Below are 25,600 nucleotides of genomic sequence, written 5' to 3'. Positions count from 1 at the left end.
TACTTTAAATAACTCCTATCAGTTATTTTTCTTTCATGCAACATTCAAAGAGTGTTTTCTAATTATTTCTTAGATTTTTTTTTTTAAAGATTTATTTATTTATTATATGTAAGTACACTGTAGCTGTCTTCAGTCACTCCAGAAGAGGGCGTCAGATCTTGTTACGGATGGTTATGAGACACCATGTGGTTGCTGGGATTTGAACTCAGGACCTTTGGAAGAGCAGTTGGGTGCTCTTACCCACTGAGCCATCTCACCAGCCCCTATTTCTTAGATTTTGGTAAATCATAAGAAAAGTTTGCTATCTTAACTGTCTTAAAATGCTGCTCATTCAAACTATAGGTTTGTTCTTCTTTCACAAACTTTACTTCCTCTACATTTTTAGAGCACCTTCTTGTGCAGAGCAGACAGAACAGTAAGGATCTTTTTTTCCTTTTATTCATTTACCTTAGAAGAAGGTAAACTAATAAACTAATAAACTACAGGGTAACTAATAGGTTAATCTGTGTATTTTCTGTTTTCAGGCTGGTAAAAGCCTTTCTTAAAACATCCATTACAATACTCCCTGCTCAGTTTCTCTGTTTCTAAATTTCTCTGTTGGTTGTTTTGTGATGAAACCTAGAAATTGATTTCTGTCTTCTTTTTGCATACACTCCTCTACTCCTTTTGCTTGTTATTTTTGTGATTTAGAGAATCGACCTAATATCCTGAAGTTGCACACATTGAATTGTTATTTGCAAAAAAAAAAAAAAAAAAAAAAAATTTAAATGTATCAATTTAGGAAGGAGAAATGGGGACCATAGCACGTATCTGCAGATCAGTTATGATGGACAGAGATGGACAGAGTGGGGAATCCTTCCCTTCCACAGTGGATTCAGAAAAGCAAAGTAGGGTTACCAAACTTGCACCTAATGTAACATCCAAGCTGTATTCCGACACTAGCAAGATTAGGTGGATGTGGGTGAGAAGGAGTTTTGTCTGTACAGCTGCTATTTGAGCAGACAAATTTCTGCTTTTTACTAGTCCATAGTGATTTATTGATTTGCTTTTTATAAATTTTCTAAGATGCATGGGAGAAAGAAGAAACAAATGTAAAACCAAACCAACATACAAAAGCAACCAACAAACCAACCAAAAAAACCAACAAATAAAAACACTGTCAGTCATTCTCACTGTTTGACTGAGACAGAAGTATTGACTCGAAATTTAAAGTAATTTGCAAATTAAATAATTGAGGAAAATCATGGTATTGGTTTTCTCTTTTTTGATTTTTCACCTCAGTGAAGTTATATTTGTTGCCTCACAAAACACAACTCAATATAAATTTAAGCTCTATCTAATTGCTGGGTAATGTTATATCTATTTTCAATGAAATATAAATTGAATGGATTAACTTCACTCTCACACAGATTGATTTCTTTTCTTTGGAAAATGTTAATGCTGAGATATCAAAATAATGTTAATTATTAATGGATTTTATTCATAATTAAAATTTGTTTATTTTTAAGATAAAGTAAAAGTGAGTGGGTGGGAGGGGGAGCACCCTCATAGAAGCAAGGGGAGTGAGAATGGGAAAAGGGGGTTCTGGAGGAGAAACCAGGAAAGAAAATGACATTTGAAATGTAAATACATAAAATATCCAAAAAATTTGAACCTTACTAGTGCAAACAACTTTTACATCAATTGTAAAGAAAACTCAAGGATTTTTCACTCAGTTAACAAAAAAAAGTCTGTTTTGGGTTTTTTCTTCTTCTTTTCATACAATATATCCTGATTAATGTTTTCCTTCCCTCTACTTCTCCCACTTCCTACCCCGCTTCCTGTAACAATTTGTTCAAGGCTATTTCCCACTTTCTGCTCTATTAGATGTACTGTATCCAGGACTATGTTGAGGTCCTTGATCCACTTGGACTTGAGTTTTGTGCAGGGTGATGAATATGGATCTATGAATCTATTTCCACTTTTCTACATGCAGACATCTAATTAGACCAGTACCATTTGTTTAAGATTCTTTCATTACTCCATTGTATTGGGTTTGGCTTCTTTATCAAAAATCAAGTGTCCATAGGTGGGTGGTTTTTTTCTGGATATTCAATTATATTCCATTTATTAACATGTAAGATTCTGTACTAATAACATGCAATTTTTACCACTATTTGCTTGCAGTTCAGGTTGAGGTCAGGGTTGGTGATTCCACCCAATGTTCTTTCATGGTTCAGGATTGGTTTGGCTATCCTGCATTTTTTTCCATATGATGTTGAGAATTGCTCCTTCAAAGTTATATAAAATTCTGTTGGAATTTTGAAGGAGATTGCATTGAATCTGCAGATTGCTTTTGTTAAGATGGCCATTTTCATTATGTTAAACTTACTGATCTATATTCATGGAAGATCTTTCCATCTTCTGATATCTTCTTCAATTTCTTTCCTCTGGGAAAGTTTTTTTATACAGATCTGTCACTTGCTGGGTTAGAATTACACCAAGATATTTTATATTATTCAAGGCCTTTGTAAAGTATGTTGTTTTCATAATCTCTTCCTTTTATCATTTATATAAATAAGTGCTGCTGATTTATTTGGTTTAATTTTCCAGCCACTTTAATGAAGGTGTTTATCAAATATAGGAGTTGGGATTGCTTATGTATACTATCATATCATCCACAAATATTGACAGTTTGGTTTCTTCCTTTGCAATTTGTACCGCCTTAATCTGCTTGTCTTATTGCTCTAGCTAGAACTTCAAGTACCATATTGATTAGATACAGAGAGTGTGGGCAGCATATTTGTAGAAGAAGCATTACTAAATTGCATGTCAAACCCCACACATTAATAGTGGGAGAGTTGAACACCGGACTCTCCAACTTACAGATCATCCAAACAAAACTAAACAGAGAAATAGTGAAACTAACAAACATTATAAACCAAAAGGACCTAACAGATATGTACTGAATATTTCAACCAAAAACACCCTCAAAACCTGATGGATACTTCTCCAAAACTGACCAGATAGTCATGGAAAAATATCAAGTCTCAACAGATACAAGAAAATTGAAATAATCCCTTGTATCGTATCAGACCACAATGGATTAAAGCTGGACTTGAAAAACAACAGAAATACCAGAATTCCTTCACAGTCATAGAAATTGAACAGTTTACTACCCAAAGACTTCTGGGTCATGAAAGAAATAAAGAAAGAAATGAAAGACTTTTTAGAATTCAGTGAAAATTAAGGTACCACATACCATTAAGTGCCTCCATAAAGACATTAGTAGGTTCTCATACTAGTAATTTAAAACCACAACTGAAAGCTGTAAGACAAAAAAGATGAATCAAGCAGACCAAAAAGGAGTAGAAGGCAGGAAATAATCAAAATCAGGGCTGAAATCAATCAGTTAGAAACAAACAAACAAACAAATAACACTCCAAAACCAACAATACCAAAAGCTGGTTCTTTGAGAAAATCGAGGTAGACAAACCCTTAGCTAAACTAACCAAAAGGCAGAGAGGCAGTATTCAATAAACAAAATCAAGCCAGGCCGTGGTGGCACACGCCTTTAATTCCAGCACTTGGGAGGCAGAGCAGGCAGATTTCTGAATTCAAGACCAGCCTGGTCTACAAAGTGAGTTCCAGGACAGCCAGGGCTACACAGAGAAACCCTGTCATGGAAAACCAAAATAAAATAAAATAAAAAATTCAAAAATGAAAAGGGAGACATAACAGCAGATACTGAGGAAATTCAAAGAACCATCACTTACTTCAAAAGCCTGTAATCCACAAAATTGGAAAATCATAATGAAATAGATGGTTTTCTAGACAGAACTTACCAAAGTTAAATCATGACCAGGGAAACTATTTAAACAGTCCTATAGCCCTGAAAGAAACAGATGTAGTCATTAAGTTTCCCAACTCAAAAAAAAAAAAAAAACAAAAAAAAAAACAAAAAAAAAACCCAAGGCCAGATCGTTTTAGTGCAGAATTCTACCAGACATTCAAAGAAGAGCTAATACCAATACTCCTTAAACTATTCCAGAAAATAAAAACAGTAGAAAGACTGCCAAACTCATTTTATAAATCCAGAACCACCCTGATACCTAAATCACGCAAAGACTCCACAAAGAAAGAGAACTGCAGACCGATTTTATTATGAACATTAATGCAAAAATACTTAATAAAATACTTGCAAATGGAATCCAGGAACACATCAAATCATCATCCTCATTAGGAAGTAGGCTTCATCCCAGAGATGCAGAGATTATTCACTATATGAAAATCCATCAACATAACCCATCATATAAGCAAACTGAAAGGAAAACATCACATCTTTCTTTAGTGATTTTGTGTTAAAATATTTCAGAGATCAGGGTGACAAGGCACATACCTAAACGTGATCAAAGCAACATAGAGCCAACTAATGGACAGCATCAAAGTAAGTTAAAAGAAACTTAAAACTCAAAGCAATTCCACTAAAATAAGGAACAAGACAACTATCTACTTTTTTTTTTTTTAAGTACACTGGTATTTGTGTTTATCCTAGGTATATGGGCTGTTTAGTCTCTGATTTCTTTTCCATTCAAGCAATATTGCAGTCTTTAAATTCTTTAAGTCGAATAAAACTTATTTGGATTGTACCACTAGCTCTGGGTCACAATTGTTTGAGCATATTTTGAAGCAGGGCAGATTTTAGGTTAAAGGTTTGTGGCTGAGTTGATATCTACTTTTCTCTTTTGGTAGCCCACAGAGTACTTTCTCACGCTAAAGAGACTAGAATATAGAGATGAAGACTTCATGTATATACTAGCTTGACTTTATTATGTTCAATAAGATATGTGGGTATTGTCCTCAGCTGTGAGGACTAGAATTTAGTTTATGGACAACAATCTATTTTCTTGACAACAATACGGCTCCTTTGGAGATTTCTGTAGGATCCCTTTGACCACTTGAATAAAACTAGCCCTGATATTAGAAGTCTTATTTAATATAAAGAAAAAGCCAGTGAGAATTCTATCCCCTGAATTATTGGAATATGATTGATTGGGATAGCTTTCCTATATTTTAGGAAATGTTCACTGGAATCAGTTTCCATACCATCCCTCAAATGTCCACCTATGGACAATGCTGTATCTTCTAGCATTCCCTCTCTTAAGCCTGTATCCCCTCCCCCTTCCCAACTAATCTCCCCATTTCCTTCCCTGCTGTCCTCCATTTTCTAACAGAATGTATTCTATTTTCTCCTTCCAGGGCAATTTGTATACACTCCCTCCCTCGAGTCCCTTATTCTATACTTACCCTCTCTTGTTCAATGTATTGTAGGTTGATTTTAATGAATTCAATGGCTGATATCCATATATAAGTGCATACATTAAGAAAGATACTTATTATTCTAGTACTATTACCTCACAAAGGATTTATTTTTTAGTTTTATTCATTTGACTGTAAATTTTATTATATCATTTTTTTGTTTTGTTTTGTTTTGTTTTGTTTTGTTTTGTTTTCGAGACAGGGTTTCTCTGTGTAGCCCTGGCTGTCCTGGAACTCACTCTGTAGACCAGGCTGGCCTCGAACTCAGAAATCNGCCTGCCTCTGCCTCCCGAGTGCTGGGATTAAAGGCATGTGCCACCACACCCAGCTTATATCATTTTTTAATAGCTGAGTAATACTACATTTTGTAAATGTACAACATTCTCTTTTTCCATTCTTCTGTTGAGGGATATCTCAATTATTTCTGGTTTTGGGGTACTATGAATAGAGCCCCAGTTAACATCGTCAAACAATCATCCTTGTGGTAAGATGAAGCATCTTTTCAGGATATGCCCAAGAGTGGTATAGCTTGACAGTGAGGTTTGTACATTCTCGATTTTCTGAGCCACCATATTATTTTCTAGTGGTTTACAAGTTTGAATTCCCAGCACACAATGTATAAATGATCCCCTTACTCCTCATCCTGTCCAGCATGGGCAGTCACTTTTGTTATTGGTTTTAGCCCTCCAAACAGGTATAAAATAGAATCTCAAAGTAGTTTTGATTTACATTTTCTAATGGCTAAGGATATTGAGCAGTCTCTTAAGTATTTTCTAGCCATTTGATATTTCTCAATTAAAACTATACTTCAGTTTTAATTGAATTATTTAGGCATCTTTTGTATCTAGTTTCTTGAGTTCTTTATATATTTTGGATATTAGGCTTTTATAAGATGTGGATTGGCAAAAATCTTTCCAGTCCTTTAGCATTCCATTTTATACAAATGATGGTGCCCTTTGCCTTATGAAACCTTTTTAACTTCTTGAGATCCAATTAATTAACTGTTGACATCAGTGCCTACACTATTAGTGTTCAATTAAAAAAGTCTTCACATGTGGCAATGAGTTCAAGAATATTCACTAATTTCTTTTCAATCTGATTCAGTGATTCTGGGTTTATTTAAAGGTCTTTGATCAATTTGGACTTGACTTTTGTTCAGAGTGATAAGTATGGATCTATTTGTATTCTTCTACATGAAAACCACCCAGTTTCAACAGTGTCATTTATTGAAGATGCTCATGTTTTTCCTAGTGTATATATTTCTGGATTTATCATCAAAACTGAGGTGTATAATATAGGTTTGAGGTTTATATTTAGGTCTTCAATTCAATTTCATTGATATTTTTTCATGCTATTACTTTGTGGGTTTTATTATTATAATTTTGTAGTAACACTTGAAATTGGGAGTGATGAGACCACCAACAGTTCTTTTATTTTTACGCTATGAATTATATATATATATATATATATATATATATATATATATATATATATATTTTTATATTATATGAATTATATATAATTTTATATGAATTATACATGTGTTTTATATACATATATATATAAAATCTTCAAATAAACATACTTTTTCCTTTCTATTGTGTATATATGTGGTCTTCATTAGTTGTCTTATTTCTCTAGCTAGGACTTCCATTACAATATTGAATATCTATGGAGAGCATGAACAACCTATATAAACAGCAGCATAACCCCTAAGGAAGTAGAAGAAGTCATTAAAAATCCCCCAACCAAAAAGCCTAGGGCCAGATGGCTTAGTGAAAATTCTAGCAGACCTTCAAAGCAGAGGCAATATCAATAATCATCAAACTATTCCACATAATAGAAAGAGAAGGAGCACTACCTAATTCTTTCTATGAAGTGATAGGTACTCTGATACCTAAACCACACAAAGACCCAACAAAGAGAAATTCAGACCAATCTCGATTTTGGATATCAATATAAATTACTCAATAAAATTCTCACAACCTGAATCCAAGAACACATAAAAATTATCATTCACCATAATCAAGTAGACTTCATCTCAGAGATTCATGGATTGTTTAGTATATGAAAATCTATCAATGTATTACATTATATAAACACACTCTAGGGGAAAAAACATGATAATCTCATTAGATGCTGGAAAATCATTTGACAAAATACACCACTCCTTCATGTTAAAAGTCCTGTCAAGTTCAGGAATTCATGGTACATACTTAAACATAATCAAATCAATATATATAGCAAACCAACAGCCAGCATCAAGTTAAAAGGAGAGAAACTAGAAGCAATCCGACTGAAATTCAGAACAAGATAAGGTTACATACTCTCTCCCTATCTTTTCAATATAATACTTGAAGTTCTAGCTAGAGCAATTAGACAACAAGGAAATCAAGAGGGTAAATATTGGAAAGGAAGAAATCAGAGTATCATTACTTACAGATGATATGACAGTATTTATGAGTTACCCACAAATTCCACCAGAGAACTACTACAGGTGATAAACAACTGCAGCAAAGAGGCAGGCAGGATAAAATAAACTGAAGCAAATCAGTTGCCTTCTTTTATATAAATGATCAATAGTCTGAAAAAGAAATTAGGGAAACAAAATGCTTCACAATATCCACAAATAGTATAATATATCATCTTGGTGTAACTCTTAACATGCACATGAAAGATCTATATGACAAGAACTGTGAAAAAGGAAATTGAAGAAGACCTCAAAAGATGGTAAGATCTCCCATGCTCATGGATTGGTAGGATTAACATAGTGAAAATGGCCATCTTACCAAATGCAATCTACAACGCAACAAAATCTAACACAATTCTTCACAGACATAGAAAGAACAATTCTCAAATTCATATGGAAAAAACAAAAACCCAGGATATCCAAGAGAACTAACACAATAATAGAACTTCTAGAGGAATCACCATACCTGACCTGAAACTGTACTCCAAAAGAATAGTGATAAAACCCATATGGTATTTGTACAGAGACAGACATGTTTATTAATGGAATAGAAGACCCAAAATAAATCCATACACCTAGGGACACTTGATCTTTGACAAAGAAGCCAAAAACATACAGTGGGAAAAAAAAAGCATCTTCAATAAACAGTTCTGATATAACTGGTAGTTTGTATATAGGAGAATGAAAATAGATCCATATTTATTACCCTGCACAAAGTTCAAGTCCAAATGGCTTAAGGACCTCAATATTAAACATGACACACTGAATCTAATATAGAGAGAAATTGGGAAAGAGCCTCAAACTCATTGCCATGGGGAAATTTCCTGAACAGAACAGTAACATTCAGGCTCAAATATCAAGAATTTATAAATGGGACTTCATGAGGCCTAAAAAGACAGTTTTAAGATCCTACCACTGTATGTTTGGAGGAAAACTAAATTATAAATGTACTATTTTTGATGAGAACATTGTTAATGTGGAAAGCCTTTTATTCTCATTACCGTCCCCCAAAAATCGTTAATGAATGGATCTATATTTATGCCAAGGCCACATAACTTTTGCATTATGAGAATATTATGTGTCTAAATGTCAGCGTAAACAATATAGTTAGCAACAGGAAGCAACAGCTAACAGGAGGACTTAGCTCCTCTCGTGTTTTTTTTCTTGCAACAAAAGTGAAAAGTACCTGTGAAGCCTCTTTACTTTCCATGGTCAAGTTGTGCCTTTTGATTCCCACTCTGTAGCCCTGTCAAGATGTGCTTCTCCAATGTCACACCGTTTCCAGTCATTGAGAGGGAAAGCCGTTAAACTCAGAAGGAAATGAACAAGAATAGAGTCAAGAAGGACATCTACAAAATAATTAATTCACCTCTCAGTAATTGAGTACTTTCCATGATTTGGTGGAAGAAGCACAATTCACAGTGAGACTATTGTTCCTAAAATAGATTGTAGAATCCTTCAGAGCCTGTTTGAATTGTCAGCATCTATTTCCTTACTTATATGAAAATGTAACTAGATTTTACTTTATTCTCATTATCTAAATCACCCAAACCCTCTCCCGAAATATGTCTAAATGTCAAAGTCATACACTTAAATGCCACACCTGTCCTCAGATAGACAGTCACTACCACCATGGGATTTCATCATACAGACTTCTAATGGTATGCTTATTTATATACAAACATGAAGATGATGCCTTATAAACCTTGATAAGAAATTAAAACAATTAGGAAGGCTTTTCAGTTTAAATTATAATCGAAAATATTGTAATCCTTGCCCACTTCATTACCCAACACTCTTATTTATTATGAAAGTAAAGGCAATCTGAAAAAGTAAGAATAGACATCATTATTTTGCAGCCCTAAGATTGTTCAAATCAATGAGCACAGATTCCCCAGTGCTCAGAGTTGCTCAACAAATAAATGTTTGTATTTTAATAGAATTTAATAAATTAAAGAGATTGAAGAGTGTAATTGTTCTGTAGGTTGCCCACTCTTCCCCGAGAGCACAAATAGAAGACTTTCACGCTAAATAAAAAATTGTCTTGCATAACTCTACACATGTATTTTATAGAATATCACACACAGAGAGAAAAGTCAAGATACCATGTGGAGAAAGAAAGGTTCAAAATAAGAAGAGGTAAACCACTAATATTTAAAGAGTTTGTTCTCCCTCCTTTGCACATATGTCTCATACATGTATGTGCTGGCATATGCTTTCTTTCTAAAGATTTACTGATTTTATGTGTTTTGGTGCTTTAATTTCAGGTATATGCATGGATCTCACATATGTAAATACATAGAGCTAAGAATAGGGCCTGATCTATCCCCAAACTGGAGGTTGTCTGGCTCCATGTGGGTGCTGTGATCTAAACTTCTGTCTTTTAAAAATAGTACAAGCTTTTAGCAAGATACTATCTCAACACCTCTCTATCCCAGCAAACACAATCTTCTGCAAAAAGGGTCACCCTTAAAGATGAAGATAGATAATATCTTTCCTCCAATTTTTCATAGTAAACATTTCCATGAAATAAAATAGGCAAGTTTATAAGACAATATTTAAATTTCAAATGTAAAATGTGGTGAATGCAATTTATAGTAATTAATATTTTATGTATATCTGTGAAGTTGATAGCTAAATTTGAGCAATGATTGGAAAGTTGGATTTCTCGGTTGTTTAGAAAGCAAATTATTCAGTCTTCAGTCATTTTTTGTTGATTTATTAGCTAATCATTTCCACTATATTCAAATTTTATGTGAAATATTTGTGGTAGATTTTTATAGAATTAAGAATTTTATATGAAGTATCCCAACATTTTTTATAGATGTAATTACAATATTCTTTCAACTAACTAGAGGAATAGTTTAGAAGAATAGATGGAAGGTGGTTTCTTACATTTTTTGTGTGTCTATGTCTATGTGTTAACATAAAAGCAATTTGTTTGTGCCTGGGCATCTACATGTTCTTTTCTAGACTTTCCTATTGAGCTCTTTCAACTGATTAAAAAACCCAAACAAACAAACAGAAAAAATAAACCAAAATATATCAAAATTATATCAGTCTCAGCTTATTTTACCCTAGTATTAAATGGTCTTGATGAGCACATCACACATTATATTAAGCCAATCTCAATTCCAGATTGTGTCTGAGGGCTTAGAATATGCTTGATTTGCTTTCAAACAAAGAATCAAACCTGTGTCCTGAAAGAATGCAAAAGTTAGCAAAATAGAAGGGAATAAACCAAGGAGATCTAGCAAATCCATCAGACCTTTCATTGGTCACAAAGACCTAGTGAATACACATCACTTAGTTTAGAAGGGAAGCCTCATGTGTATCTTTATTGCTAGATCATCATGTCACAAAACAGGTAGCATCCACTTAGAAATAGGACATACATTACATAGAGAGAAGAGGCTAGACCCCAGTACTGACCTAGGCTCTGAACGCAGAGTATGTAAATGTGTGTGCATGTGTACATGTGTGTACATGCATGTGCATGTGTGTGTGTTCGCACATGCATACATGTAAGAGAGAGAATCATAAGATTTCTAAAGTTTTCTAAAAAAACCAAGAAGAGCCCAACATCTTTAGAGGAAAGCTAAGCTGCCCTGAGGTAAGAACAAGCTAAGGCATCCCCTATTCTGTTGATAAGTAGGGTGAGGTCAGAAATCTGCTGCAGATAAGCTTCTATGAAAGAGAAAAATCTCTAGGAAGTAGGTCTTGAGCAAATAAGTTCTATTGGTGAAGAAATCTTTAATACCTTATGATTCATTGAAAATTTGACAAGAAAGTTAAACCAGGCAGAATTATATATGACACATGATGTGAAAGAAGCTGGCTACACAGGCAGCACAGTGCATTTTACTGTTCAAAGCCGTGAACAATGGATTACAAGCTAAGGCATAAAACCCATTAAAGCAAGAAAAGAAAACAACTGATTGGTCTCAGATTTTAATTAATTCACCATATTCCCAAACTTTCCTTTGAGAGTAAGGATGACTTCATCATAATTACTAAACAAGACAATGAATGAATACATTATATGTGCTCTCACTCTCTAGCATGGCAGGAGAGAGGGGGGAGGGGGAGGGAAGGAGAGAGGGAGAGCAAGACAGAGGTTGCAGTTACATTCTGTTCTTAGAAAGTTGCTAGTCTTGCAATTACAAATATTTAGTAACAGTAAATTCATTTATATATTGAGATAAATTCCATCATCACTTGCAACATTTCTACCAGGGCTATGTATGTGTGTATGTATGTATGTGTGTATGTATGTATGTATGTATTTGTTTGTTTATCAAATTTCCCAAATTGTATATTTAGTTCAAATGGCTTCAGGGTAAAAATACAGCAAAATTCCATTAGTTCAAAATATAATAACCAGCATCAGCAACATGGGAACACAAGAGTAAAACAGCATGAGCATGCATATAAACACACAGCCATAACTGAAGCACTCCGCTGAGACAACCCGAGCACAAAGATAGACTATGCCAAGCCTTGAAGCTGAGGAAACCAGAACTCAGGGGAGTTACACAGTTTGAATGTAATGTTAGAGCAGTCATTGCATGCTTGTCTGAAGGATGCTTCTCTCTGCACAGAGGAAAATCAGCCACTACGAAAAGTGGGTAGTTGTACTTGGCAACAAAGTTAAGAGGAATAAAACTCCAGGATGTAAAAAACAGTTTAGCTAGAAGAAAAGAACTCACAAATATCTAAATAACTGAGATTAGGTGTGGACTCATTTTAGTTGCTTTAATTATGTGGGAAGATAATGCAGAAAGAGGAGAATGCAATAGTCCAAATCTTCCTGTGCATGTGTGTTCAGTAAGGCAAAGGACTTCAAAATAAGCAAGTGTTCAAGAAGATGAGTTAGATGTATAGATTTATTCTACACGAAGAACAAATCTAAGGTTTATGCATTCTTCATGACACAAAAGGATTTTCTAGGTCCTGCCCACTTGTCTATCTTTCTCATATCAATTCTGCCAGCCCACTACACAACTTTATTAATTCTGTCTACTTTTCTAAAAATGAAAAAAACTTTGCTCTTCACTGATATGAAATGATGCATGTGAGAAACCTGTGTTTAAATCTTGAACATTTAAGAGACAGACTGAAGAATGAATTGTTTCTTCCACTGAGTTTTTCCTCTGGGGACTAATAAAATATACCTCAGAATTCCTGTTTTGTTTTCTGTCATAAGAATGGCTCATGTGATTCCTCTAAGGCTAGGGAAGCTTTTATCTGTCCTGACAGCACTTCCTCTGGCTATGGGTGTTTATATTGTGGCCTAACAACCGCACACATCACCTACATATCAGGGTCTCCACCACCCTATCAAATGTTTCCAGAAGCAGAAGCTGTGGTTGACATTTAGGCCCAGACTCCAGCAACAGGTATTATCTGGAGTCTGATTCAAGCTTCAAACTATCCATTTTTCCAAACAGTAGCCAGAGGAAATTAGCAATGTGAACTGAATTATGTTATCATTGCTTCAGTGTTTTAAATCTCTAATACTGATACAACTGAATTTATCTTATCACAATTATTAATAGATACCGACAGATTCTTCCTCTCATCACTTAGATCTGACTTCACTCACCAACTCTTATCTCTAAGTGCTATAAAAATTAATAGCATTAATTATTATCTGTTTTTTGCATCTTTCCTGTGCCTATTCTGTCAGCTTAGTATCTTTTTAATTTCCTTAATATTTTTGTGGCTTTACCTATCTTTTTCGATTTGGCTCCTATGACTAACTTTGTAACTAAACTCTAAATTTATGATTTATATATAAGTCATTCTTTTTTGACAATAATGAGTGACAGTTGCAATACATTTCCACTTGTTCAAGTTCTGAATGGAAGTGATTGGCCTGATAGGTCCCTAATCTGCACAAAAAGGTTTTGCCAATGAGTCATGATAAAGTATTTCAGGACAGATAGTTGGTTTTCTAAAAAAATCTGCTTTTCCTGCTTGGATGCTTGAAATAACACAGAAGAGATAGCTACCCACCAATCCACATTGCTTGGGAGACAAGGGCAAAAAGTAAAAGACTAGCGATTTCATGTAGAGATTGTGTGCTTACATTGTACCCCACCACAGGGCATCTGTGTCCTTCCATCCTGCCTTCATTGATGCTGCTTGGACTTCACTATGACCATCACGCTTGCTGCTTTCTCCATGGATGCATTTTCCTGTGTACACAATAATTTATTGTATTTCTGCATGTCCCCTTTACATCTCTTGCCATACCCACCACAAGCAGTGATTCCACTAATTTCTTGAGACTGGAAAATCACCTGGCTGTCCTATATGCACCTGTGAGAGCTAATCAAGAGCTCTGTAGCCCAACAATATAGATGTAGAGATGTAGCAAACCCAGGCTCTCTCCTGATACATAGGCCCTGGGCATTATTATCCACAATTTCTGATTTCTTAGATCTTTTTACATGTCTTCCTGGTTGACCACCAACTGAGGTTGTAACCCCAGGAAAGCAAAGCTGTGTGAGGCAATGTAAAGTTTAAAGATCTTTTCATTAAGCACTAACTTCTACTATGACCTTACAGAAGAGTAGAAAAATGTTATATTTTATAAGAAAAAATAGACTACATCATAGTAACTTAAATATAAGAAGTAAAAAATTTTAATTTCTTCCTGATTTTTAATGATATTTTTTTTAGTTTTGTTACTATTATTATTTATATGCATTGGAATTTTATTTGCATGTAAGTGTGCGTGAGGAAATTAGCTCACCTGGAAATGGAATTACAGACAGTTCTGAGCTTTCATGTTGGTGCTTGTAATTGAACCCAGGATTTTATAGAAGAGCAGCCAGTGTTCTTAACCTCTAAGTCATCTCTCTCAGCAACACTTCTTGATTTCATATATGAGTCAACATCCTATTATTTGGGGGCCTCAGCATGAGTAATTCTCTTCTAGAAGTTAAGAATGGTATGGCAATCAGAAGGACCGGGAAGTCAGTGACAAAGATCATATCTTTGACACATATTATCTATATATATATGCCTTTTGAAAAATTAAGTTTGATTTCTGTAACAACTCTGCTATTTCTTTCTTTACTTATTTGTCTCATTACAAAGGAAAATTAAGCATGTGAGTGATTCAGTTCTATACTGGGCTATTCCCAGCTACCTATATTTAAACTGCAGTACAAGAATAATACGACTCTGAAAATTATCAAGGCAAACACACTGGCGAGGAGTACAACCAACCAATTCTAAAAGACATGTGAAGTCCTGTCTTCTCCACAGAGTAAAAAAAGAATACTGGGAACCTTATATGGATGGTGTTAGGGCATTTTTAGTAATATATAATATTACATGTAATCCTGACTTAATAAACTGTAATATCTAATCATGATGTTTCTGAATATAACACACCATTTTAGTATTTGGGGGGGGGGCAGCAGGCTGGGTACAGCATCTAACATGGCGCTGGGGGAGCCCCGAATTGTTTCAGGGTGATGGTCTTAGGCTTGACAGGTGACGGGCTTGGTGGTGGTGGTTATGGCTGGAAACACAGAAGAGATCTTCTGTTGGAGATGAGGTCACGGCTCTGTAGGTGAAGGCCTTCCTCATGTCTCCCCACAGCAGATCTTGGTGAAAAGAGGCAGTCCATGGTTCCAGTTTGTCATGGTGGAAAGTGGATGGATAAAACCATACCCATTTCTCAGGGTGGGCCTGAGATTAAATAGTTTTTCATAGAAGAATGTCTGGGAAGGGAAGCTTATTGGGAATCCCCTCAGGACCTCTAGGTACATTAGCATGGAGAACTCTGTTTTTAGAGTACTTGATTGTGGTAACATCTCTTTTTCTATTGTCTTGGCCTGAGGTTTTAGGGATGCCTCATCTACAGGCAGAAGGGCATGGAGCATTGCCCTTAGGTGACTGATGGCCACAGGGCTGTGGCTACCTGACAGGATCCTGGTGCCCAGAGCAGGCAAAGCTCCTACAATCTCCTTCAGGGTCTCCAGGGCTTCAAGCCTTTAGCTCGACCTTACCATGCTTCCTCTCTTGGTCCACAACACTGCAAAAGCCTTCCATAGACAACTTAATAAAAATAAGTCACTTGAAAGATTGTAGTTGAAAATCTTTTCATTAAACAAATAACTTAGTGAAGAACTTTCCAATTAATTAATTAATTAATTAATATTATTATTAATTATTTCATTTACTTAAATTCCAAATATTGTCCCCCATCCTGGTCTCCCCTCTACAAACCCCCCACCCCACCCACCTCCCCTCTGCCTCTAAGAAGGTGCTCCCTCATCCACCCATTCACCCATTCCAGTCTCAGCTCTCCAGCATCCCCCTTTGCTGGGGCAACAAGCTTCTAGAGGACCACACACCTCCCTTCCTATTGATGCCAGATTAGGCAATCCTTTGCTACATATGTAGAGGGAGACATGGACCAACTCACGTATACACTTAGATTTGTGGTTCAGTCCCTGGGAACTATGAGGAGTCCTGTTAGTTGATATTGCTATTCTTTCTGTGGGGTTGCAATGCCCTTCAGTTCCTTCAATCCTTCCCATAACTCTTCCATTGGGGTCTGTGGAAGACCTAATACCAACCAATATTTTTCAAACCATTCCTCAAAACAGAAACAGAAGGAACACAACCTAATTCATTCTATGAATTCACAGTTACTTTGATACCTAACCCACACTAAGACCCAACAAAGAAAGAGAATTTCAGACCAGTCTTATGAATGTCAATGCAAAAATACTCAGTAATATTCTCACATCATAATCCAAGAACACATCGAAAGGATCATTCACCAAAATCAAGTAGGCTTCATCCCACGGATGCAGATATGGAATATACAGAAATCCATAAGCATACCCCACTACATTAACAAACTGAAAAAAAAATAATCACATGTTCATCTCATCAGTACTTGTAATTCTAGCTCGACCAATTAGACAACAAAAGAAGGTCAAAGCAATATAAATTTTGAAGGAAGAAGTCAGCATATCACTATTTGCATATGATATGATAGTATACTTAACAGAACCCAAAAATTTTACCAGAGAACTCATACACCTGATAAACAACTTCAGCAAAGTGGGCTGGATATAAAATTAAGCAAATCAGTAAGTAGCCTTCCTCTACACAAAGTATAATTGGGATGAGAAAGAAATTAGGGAAACAACACCCTTCACAATAGTCACAAATAATATAAAATATCTTGGTATAACTCTAACCAAACATGTAAAAGACCTGTATGACAAGAACTTCAAGTCTCTGAAAAAAGAATTCAAAGAACTCAGAAAATGGAAAGACCTCCCATAACCTTTAACATAGTAAAAATAGCTATTTTGCCAAAAGCTATCTACAGATTCAATGCAATCCCATCAAAATCCCAACTCAGTTCTTCACAGAGATAGAAAGTGCATTTCTGAACTTCATCTGGAATAGCAAAGAACCCATGATAGCCAAAACAATTCTCAAGAATAAAAGAACTTATGCAGGAATCACCATTCCTGACCTCAATCTGTACAGAGACAGGCAGGGAGATCAATGGAAAAGGAATGAAGACACAGAAATAAACCCACGCACCTATGGTCACTTGATCTTTGACAAAGAACCCAAAACCGTATATTAGGAAAAAAAGACAGCATTTTCAACAAATGGTGCTGGTCTAACTGAAGTTCTGCATGCAGAAGAATACAAATTGCTCCATTCCTCTCTCCTTGTACAAAGCTCAAGTCCAAGTGGATCAAGTACCTCCACATAAAGCAGATATACTGAAAATAATAGAAGAAAAACTGGGCAAGACTCTCAAAATGTTTGCACAGGGAAAATTTTCCTGAACATAACAGCAATGGCTCAGGCTCTAAGATCAACAATTGACAAATGGTACCTCATGAAGCTCAAAAGCTTCTGTAAGGCAAAGGGCACTATTAATAAGACAACATGGCAACCTAGAGATTGGGAAAAGATCTTTATCGACCCTACATCCAAAAGAGGGTTAATATCCAAAGAATACAAAGAACTTAAGAAGTTAGACTCCAGAAAATCAAATAACGCAGTTAAAACATGTGGTAACAGAGCTAAACAGAGAATTTGCAACTGAAGATTCTAAAATGGCCAAGCGACACTTAAAAGAATCCAGGGATCCATCCCATCATCAGCCACCAAACCCAGATACTAATGCAAATGCCAGCAAGATTCTGCTGAAGGGACCCTGATATAGCAGCCTCTTGTGAGGCTATGCCAGTGCCTGGCAAACACAGAAGTGGATGCTCACAGTCAGCTATTGGNTGGAACACANGGCCCCCAATGGAGGAGCTAGAGAAAGTACCCAANGAGCTGAAGGGGGCTGCAACCCTGTAGGTGGAACAACAATATGAACTAACCAGTAACCCCTGAGCTCGTGTCTCTAGCTGCATATGTAGCAGATGATGCCCTAATCGGCTATCATTGGAAAGAGAGGCCCCTTGGTCTTGCAAACTTTGTATGACCCAGCACAGGGGAAGGCCACGGCCAAGAGGTGGGAGTGGGTGGGTAGGGGAGCAGGGGCAGGGGGAGGGTATGGGGAACTTTCGGGATAGCATTTGAAATGTAAATAAAGAAAGTAATAAAAAACAACAACAACAAAAGAAATGTTCAATGTCCTTAGTCATCAAGAAAATGTAAATCAAAACAACCCTTAGATTCTACCTTATACCAAACAGAATTTCTGAGATCAAAATCTCAGGTGGTAACAGCAGATGCTGGCAAATGTTTGGAGAAAGAGGAACACTCCTCCATTGCTGGTGGGATTACAAGCTGGTACAACCACTCTGGAAATCAGCTTGGTGGTTCCTCAGAAAATTAGAAATAGACCCTTAAGATCCAGCTACACCACTTGGGCATATATCCAAAAAGATGCTTCAACCTATGACAAGGACATGTACTCCACTGTAATTAGGTATTTTATTAAATTGTAACTTTAGATTTCTACCAAGCCAAGAAATTCAGTAGGTGAGTAAATATCATCCCAGGTAAATTCTCTGGACTAAGAATCACAACACAATGCACAAATTAATTTAGTTACAAACATATATTAATATTTATTTTTGAACAGTACTGGGAAATGTTGGTTAATATGGCATTCATGATATTAGCTATTTTGAAACTTTAAAAATTCATTAAACTTATATTGTTTACTTAATAGAGTATAAGATGTCTCAATGTTTATATCCCCTCTTAGTGGTGGTTAATATATCGTAATTTTATCAAGATCTAGTTAATAGTGTATCTGAGTATTATACATATTACTGCTTATTAGTAGCATTAAAACATATAATACTTTATTAATCATATGTACCAATTTCTGCATTGATTTTAGAATTGAAATCTCATATTTAAGATGTTTTCCTGATAGTATGTGTTTCTTTGCTTTCAAATTCTCAGTTATTGTTTTTCAAAGGTTTTCTTATTCATAAAGTGCTCATTATTTTTTTAGCTATTTACTTCTTGGTAATTTGAAAGAAATTTTTTAATAAATGTCAAAAATCAAGCAAAGACTTATTCGGAAATGTTGTTTACATGCCTTAGAAAAAGAATTTCAAAGACAGTACCTGAAGGTACTAATTAAGACAACAATTCTTACATTCTCTTTAGTACTTGATATAAAACTTCAGGAAATCTGGAAAAGACAGTAAATATTATTTTCTTTTAACTATTCATGTTTTAAATTATTAATGTTATATACAAATGTTATATATGCTGTAAAATATATAATTTCTCTAGCACAATACTATAACCCAAATAGATTAAATTTTATAAAAATGAGAGAAAAAAATAACGAATTTTCTTCTATCGTCCCTCATTTTTCCCCTTCCCTATTTGTCATGAAGAAGCTCGTTCTCCTGTTGGTTGCATTCAGAATGAATTTCAGTGCCACCCTGATGGAAACTGCATCCCTGATCTGTGGCGCTGTGATGGAGAGAAAGACTGTGAGGACGGCAGTGATGAAAAGGGTTGCAATGGTACTATTCGACTGTGTGACCACAAAACCAAGTTCTCCTGCAGGAGTACAGGTGAGCCCGGTGTACATCCTGGAGGCAGAATCCTCTGGCTCAGGCACCATCTATAACTCATCACTGAAAAGCATCCCGAGTCTTTGGTAAATATGCTAACATTTTGGATATAATAGTAGGAAAGCATCATCGAGAACCATTATGGATTGGGCACCATCCTATCAATGTTTTCCCTATGAACTCCTGTGTCGGGGCTAGCCCCAGCTGCTCTTCTTTCTTGCTTGTTCCTCTTGAGGCAGCTGAGAGAGAGAAGAGCATCGAAGTGGGTAAGACTGTATTACAAGGCATTTACAGTTGCTGTTTAAAACGTTTTAAAGTCACTTTGCTAGTGTAGCTGACCTGCTTGAGTTCCTTTGGGACCAGAAACTGCAGTCTCTGGCATTTAGCACCTCATCAGAAAACCACAGGGGATTAAGTAAAGGATAAATTGTTAAGGATATTGCCCTCTTGTCCAGATGCCTCTCAGGATTAAACTCACTTAAATTAATTAACAGATTCATGCATAGACATTCATAAATCTTCCTTCCCAACATTTGGGTCCACTTTACATGCTATCTCATAATTACATATTTCACACACACACACACACACACACACACACACACACACACATCCATACTTACATATGCATATGGCACAAAAGAACAAGTGCTAGTGCAGAAAGAACTCATTCATTCTGGATTAAAAAAAACAAAACAAACAAACAAACAAAAAACTAGCTCAAATCTTTAACACATAAAGAAAGAAAAGGCTTCTACTCTTTTATTGCTAAATGAAATAAACCCAAGTTTATAAGAAGAAACCTTTGTCCTTTTTAGCAAGACTAAGCCTGCCTTGCTATTAAGAAATGACTTGGTCTGCCCCATAGTAAGAGGAAGCCTGCCTGCAAGTTCTATTCTCTCTGCAGCTTCTTTTTTGCTCTCTCCCTCTATATTTTGCACATTGCTCTGTTAATATTTTAACTTGCCTTACAATTTCTAAGTTATTCCACTCTGCATTCCCCTTGTAATCTTGCTTGCCCCTCCTGCTTTGAGGTAACAATGCCCTTGTCCACAGCGCCTTACTCCAAATGCCTTATTCCCAATGCTTTCTCTCCAATGTCATGTCTTCCAATGTAACCTTTCCTAGTCTTTGTGCCCTTGCTAGGAGAACAGATCACATGGTTTTTCCAAGCACCATTTTTTTGTTTGTTTGTTTGTTTGTTTTTTTTTTAATGAAAGTTGACTAGTAGTTCAAACACAAATTGAATAAGTTTACAACAGAGAATGTTTACATGCATATCCATTAAAAGTAATTATGTGGCTAAACATTCATCATTTGTCACCAGTTCTACAGGTTCATGGAGTGTTTAAAAAAAACAAAAAACATAGCTTTTGTGATAGTGAAGTTTTGTATCAATAAACCCAGTCAATATTTTATCTTTTGTCCTTGAACCTACAATAAAACATTAGTTCTTTTTTTATGTCCTTTGGTTAATGGTTTTACAATCTCTTGGATTGTGTTCTAAGTTGCAGATGCCTGATTGCTGTCTCAGAAGCAATTACCTCATGATACTTGAAATCTTGCAAAATTCTCATTGCAGTTTTGACTATCAGCGAGGACTTAATAGCAGTCCTATTATAAAAGAGATTTATAATTAATAATAATAATTAAACTAATATAATTTTAGGAACTCTAAAAGGATCATCATTAATAATTAAGAAGTCATCCATTTGTTTATTGCATTACTACAAGTCAGTACATCTTTATTGTTCTACAAAAATCTGCTCAAAAGGGTGGGGTAATATCTAGTTATTGTTATAATACTTAATAATAACAGGGAAAGCATATTAATAGCTGGAATTTTTCCTAAAATGAAATTCTCCTGGGTATTGACTGCAGAAGTAAATCCATCATTAACTGTACAGTCCATAACAGAACAATCTCTGGAAGATCACTTGCTAGGTTTTAGGTTCTCCCTGATGGCTTCTGGCACTCATGGAATAAATGAATATGTTTTGTGTGCCAAAAATCCCAAAGCCTGAAGAGCAGAATTAAAACCTGAAATTGGTGTATTTCTGTTTAGAATTAGTAAGAGAATCTCACGGTCAGAGAGACAAACGCCAACCTACACTCAGCAGTTCCGTAGATAAAATTCACCCAGAACATAAATGCCACTGGAGGTAGGAGCAGATCACACATGCTAGTTTATATCTACTTTTCTAAATTTCTTTGTCATTGCTTAGTTCCTGCTACAAGTGTTTATCACTTGGATCTAATTGTTTTGAGAGCCATCAGTCATATTGTAATTTTCAGTAAAGATGGCTGTTATGACTTTTCCTGTTTTTTTTCTATTTATACAGTGTTCCGCTTCATCTCTCCATGGTATTTCCTCCCCTAGTTCTTCCAGGTCTTCATTCATAGCTCTGGTGTTCTGTTACCCCTGGCCTCCACGGTTCCCTTTCCCTTTCCTACTTTCCTCTAACATTACAGGTTATGTACTCCCATTTCGAAGTTCAGAGCAAGGAATCACAATAAAAAAGAGCATGTAGAGTTTGTCTTTCTTGAACTGCTTTGGCTCAGTATAATACTTTCTAGTTTTACACATTTACCTGAAAAATTACGTGATCTCAACTTTATTTTATAGTTAAATAGCATTCCATTGTGCATGTATCAGATGTTCATTATCCATTTACCAATTGAAGGACACTTGTGGTGTTTTGATTTCCTGGCTGCTTGAGTAGAACTGTCAGGATGTGACTCTGAAAGCCTTTGGGAATATGCCAAGGGGGTTATCTGGGTTATATGGTAGATTGACTTTCAGCTTTTTGATTCTTCTAGGCACAGTTTTTTATAGAGGCTGCACCAATTTGCAAGTCCATCAATAATAAGTGAATGCTACATTTTTCCCCCAAGTCCTTGCCAGTGTCTTTTTGTGAGTTGTTTTCTTGCTCTTATCCACTGTAATTGGAGTGAGATCAAATCAAAGGTTATTTTTAATTGCATTTCTCTAGTTGCTCAGGATATTGTATACTTTTAAAGAAATTTTATTGTCATTTTTATGTCCTCTTTTGAAAACTTTTGCTTCAGATCTGTAGCCTACATTTTAATTGGGCCATGTGCTTTCTTAATTATTTTTGAGTTATATATATATATATATATATATATATATATATATATATATATATATTTTCTTTCCTGTATAAAATATTTTATTTTTATGATGTTCTATTTTTCAATTGCTGAAGAAATTAATCTTATTTATAAAGTTCCTTCATAAATACCTTTATTTTATAGGGTATTTCTTTTGGGTTCTTCTAGGAGGTTTCAGCATTTCAGATTTCACATTGTGGTCTTTGATGCATTTAGATTTAATATTTTGCAAAGTGATAAAGACAGGTATACCTGCATTCATCTACAGAAAGATATCCAGTAGTTTGATGAAGATTGTGGCCTTCATTCAGTGTAAATTTTTGGCATCTTTGTCAGATATATCAAATGGCTGTAATTATGTGAAGTCTACTTTGGCTCTTTTTATTTTATTCCATTGATCTACATGTCTGGTGTGTGGATGAGTGTGTGTGTGTGTGTGTGTGTGTGTGTGTGTGTGTGTGTGTATGTGACAGTATCACAATACTTTTATTAAGTCTACAGTATAGTTTAAAAATCTAGAATAATAATAATGATTCCTCCAAAAATTTGGTTTGATTTTGTTTGGTTTGGTTTTTTTTCTTGTCTGCTTTTGCACAGGATTGTTTGCCTGTACATAATAATTTTTTTATGTTACTATGTGAGTTTTAGTGGTTTTTTTTGTTCTATTTTTTTTGTTTGTTTATTTTTCCTAATCCTATGAAGAATGTTATACAGATTTTGATTGTGACTATATTTAGTCTATAAATTGCTTTTGGAAGAATGGTCATTTTCACATTCATTTTACTATCCAACCCACAAGTATGAGCTGCCTTCTCATTTTCTATTGTCTTTCCATATGTTGTCAGAGATTTAAATTTTTCATTGTCAATGTCTTTAACTTCCTTGGTTAGGTTTCTTTGTAGATATTTTTAATTTTTATTCTTTTTGAGAGTAGTATAAATGAGAATGTGGCCATTACTTCTTTCTTATCATTTGAGTTTCTGTGTAGAATAGCTTTTGATTTTTGTTAGCAGATTTTATATCAAGCCATTTTGCTAAACGTATTGAATTCTAGCAATTCTCAGGGGGATATTTTATGGGCTGTCTTATATATACTTGTTTTTTTGCAAATAGGGTTAAGTTGATACTTTGCTTTCATATTTACTGCCTCTTCATTTCTTTCCCTTGCCTAGTGCTGCCATTTGTGTCAAATAAAGATGAATAGCTTAGAGCAGAGCCCTATCTTATTTTCAGTTTTAATGGGATTGCTTTGAGGTTTTTCCCCATTAGGTAATATTTGTTGTCAGGTTTTCATGAATAGCCATTATTATTATTCATCACAGCCCTACTCTCTCTAAGACTTTTATCATAGGATTGTTCTGGATTTTGTCATACAACTTTTGTGTATCAATCGAGATAGACGACCATGTGATGTTTACATGACTTACTGACTTATGTACCTTGGAACTTGTTGGGAACTAAAAAGGGGGGTCCTGGGGAAGAGGGGGAAGGGGAAACACATACTCCACCAGAGTTCCACCTATTTTCTGGTTAGTCAGGCATGGGAGGGCTGCCATACACTTTCCAATCAGCCCAGGGTGAGCATTCAAGCCTCTGACCCACTCTTCAGAGGGTGGCCAAGGGGCAGCCCTCCCTGGGAGCCCAGGAGCTACTTTGCTAAAGCCCCAGGGTTATAGGAGAGAGGGACGAGGGAAGAGAGATTCCCAACACCTGCGAGAGTGAGCACAGCGGATACTGAATGGAGCACAGGAAGGTCTTCCATCAGGAGATTAGAAACAGCTCATTAGGAGAAAGCTTATCTTATCCTCCAAGTGCAGGGGGCCTTGATGAGCAGAGACTGTCTATGGTTTTAGAGCTTTATTATAGAAATGCAGGGGGAAAGAGAGAAGGGAGGGAGGGAGAGAGAAAGAGAGGGAGAGAGAAGGCTAGAGAGAAAGAGTGAGAGGGAGAGAAGAGAGGAGAAGATAAAGAGAGAGGAGATAGGAGAAAAGACAGAGAGGAGAGAGGGGGTGAGAGTGAGGGGTAAGAAGTAAGAGAGTTAGAAGTAAGAGAGAAAGGTGGGGCTGAACAGCCCTTTTTATGGTCTTTACTGTTACTAGGTAACTGGGGAGGAGTTTAGCCTGAAGGTGAGAAGCTTGGGCCATTGCCTAAGTAACTTCTAGCCATGCTTCTCTTGTGGGGGCTGTGGGGGGCAATAACTTAGGCAGGAGCCAGAGTTCCAGGAGGTAATGCGTACTTTGTAATGTTCTGGGGTTCAGACCTCAGCTTAACTGAAGACTAGCCTGTCTGTGCATAGCCCAATTCCCCACAGGAACTATCCCTGAATCCTGAGGTCAAGCTAACTCCATTCATTTGGTGATCTTTCTTTTTCTTTTTTCTTTTTTCTTTTTTCCAATTCTTATTAGGTATTTTCATCATTTACATTTCAAATGCTATCCTGAAAGTCCCCTATACCCCCCCCCTTGCTCCCCTACCCACCCACTCCCACTTCTTGGCCCTGGTGTTCCTCTCTACTGGGGCTTATAAAGTTTGCAAGACCAAGGGGCCTCTCTTCCCAATGATGGCTGACTAGGCCATCATCTGCTACATATGCAGCTAGAGACATGAGCTCTGGGGGTGCTAGTTAGTTCATATTGTTGTTCCA

At 35.9% G+C, this 25,600-nt stretch overlaps 1 protein-coding gene across 4 annotated transcripts in view; it reads left to right on the top strand.

Annotated features, from left to right (window-relative positions):
* Lrp1b (LDL receptor related protein 1B) overlaps positions 1–25,600 on the top strand; it is a 1,962,444-nt gene that overhangs the window by 1,199,893 nt on the left and 736,951 nt on the right. For all 4 annotated transcript variants that reach the window (XM_021192210.2, XM_029535926.1, XM_029535925.1 and 1 more), the window contains exon 21: positions 19,642–19,824. In XM_021192210.2, the coding sequence (XP_021047869.1) occupies positions 19,642–19,824 (183 nt within the window). The remainder of the gene's footprint in view (positions 1–19,641; positions 19,825–25,600) is intronic.

The sequence above is a fragment of the Mus pahari genome, chromosome 3, assembly GCF_900095145.1.
Source record: "Mus pahari chromosome 3, PAHARI_EIJ_v1.1, whole genome shotgun sequence".
NCBI classification, from domain to species: domain Eukaryota; kingdom Metazoa; phylum Chordata; class Mammalia; order Rodentia; family Muridae; genus Mus; species Mus pahari.
The sequence above is the reverse complement of the archived record's forward strand: the minus strand, read 5'-3'. Positions and strand labels throughout refer to the sequence as shown.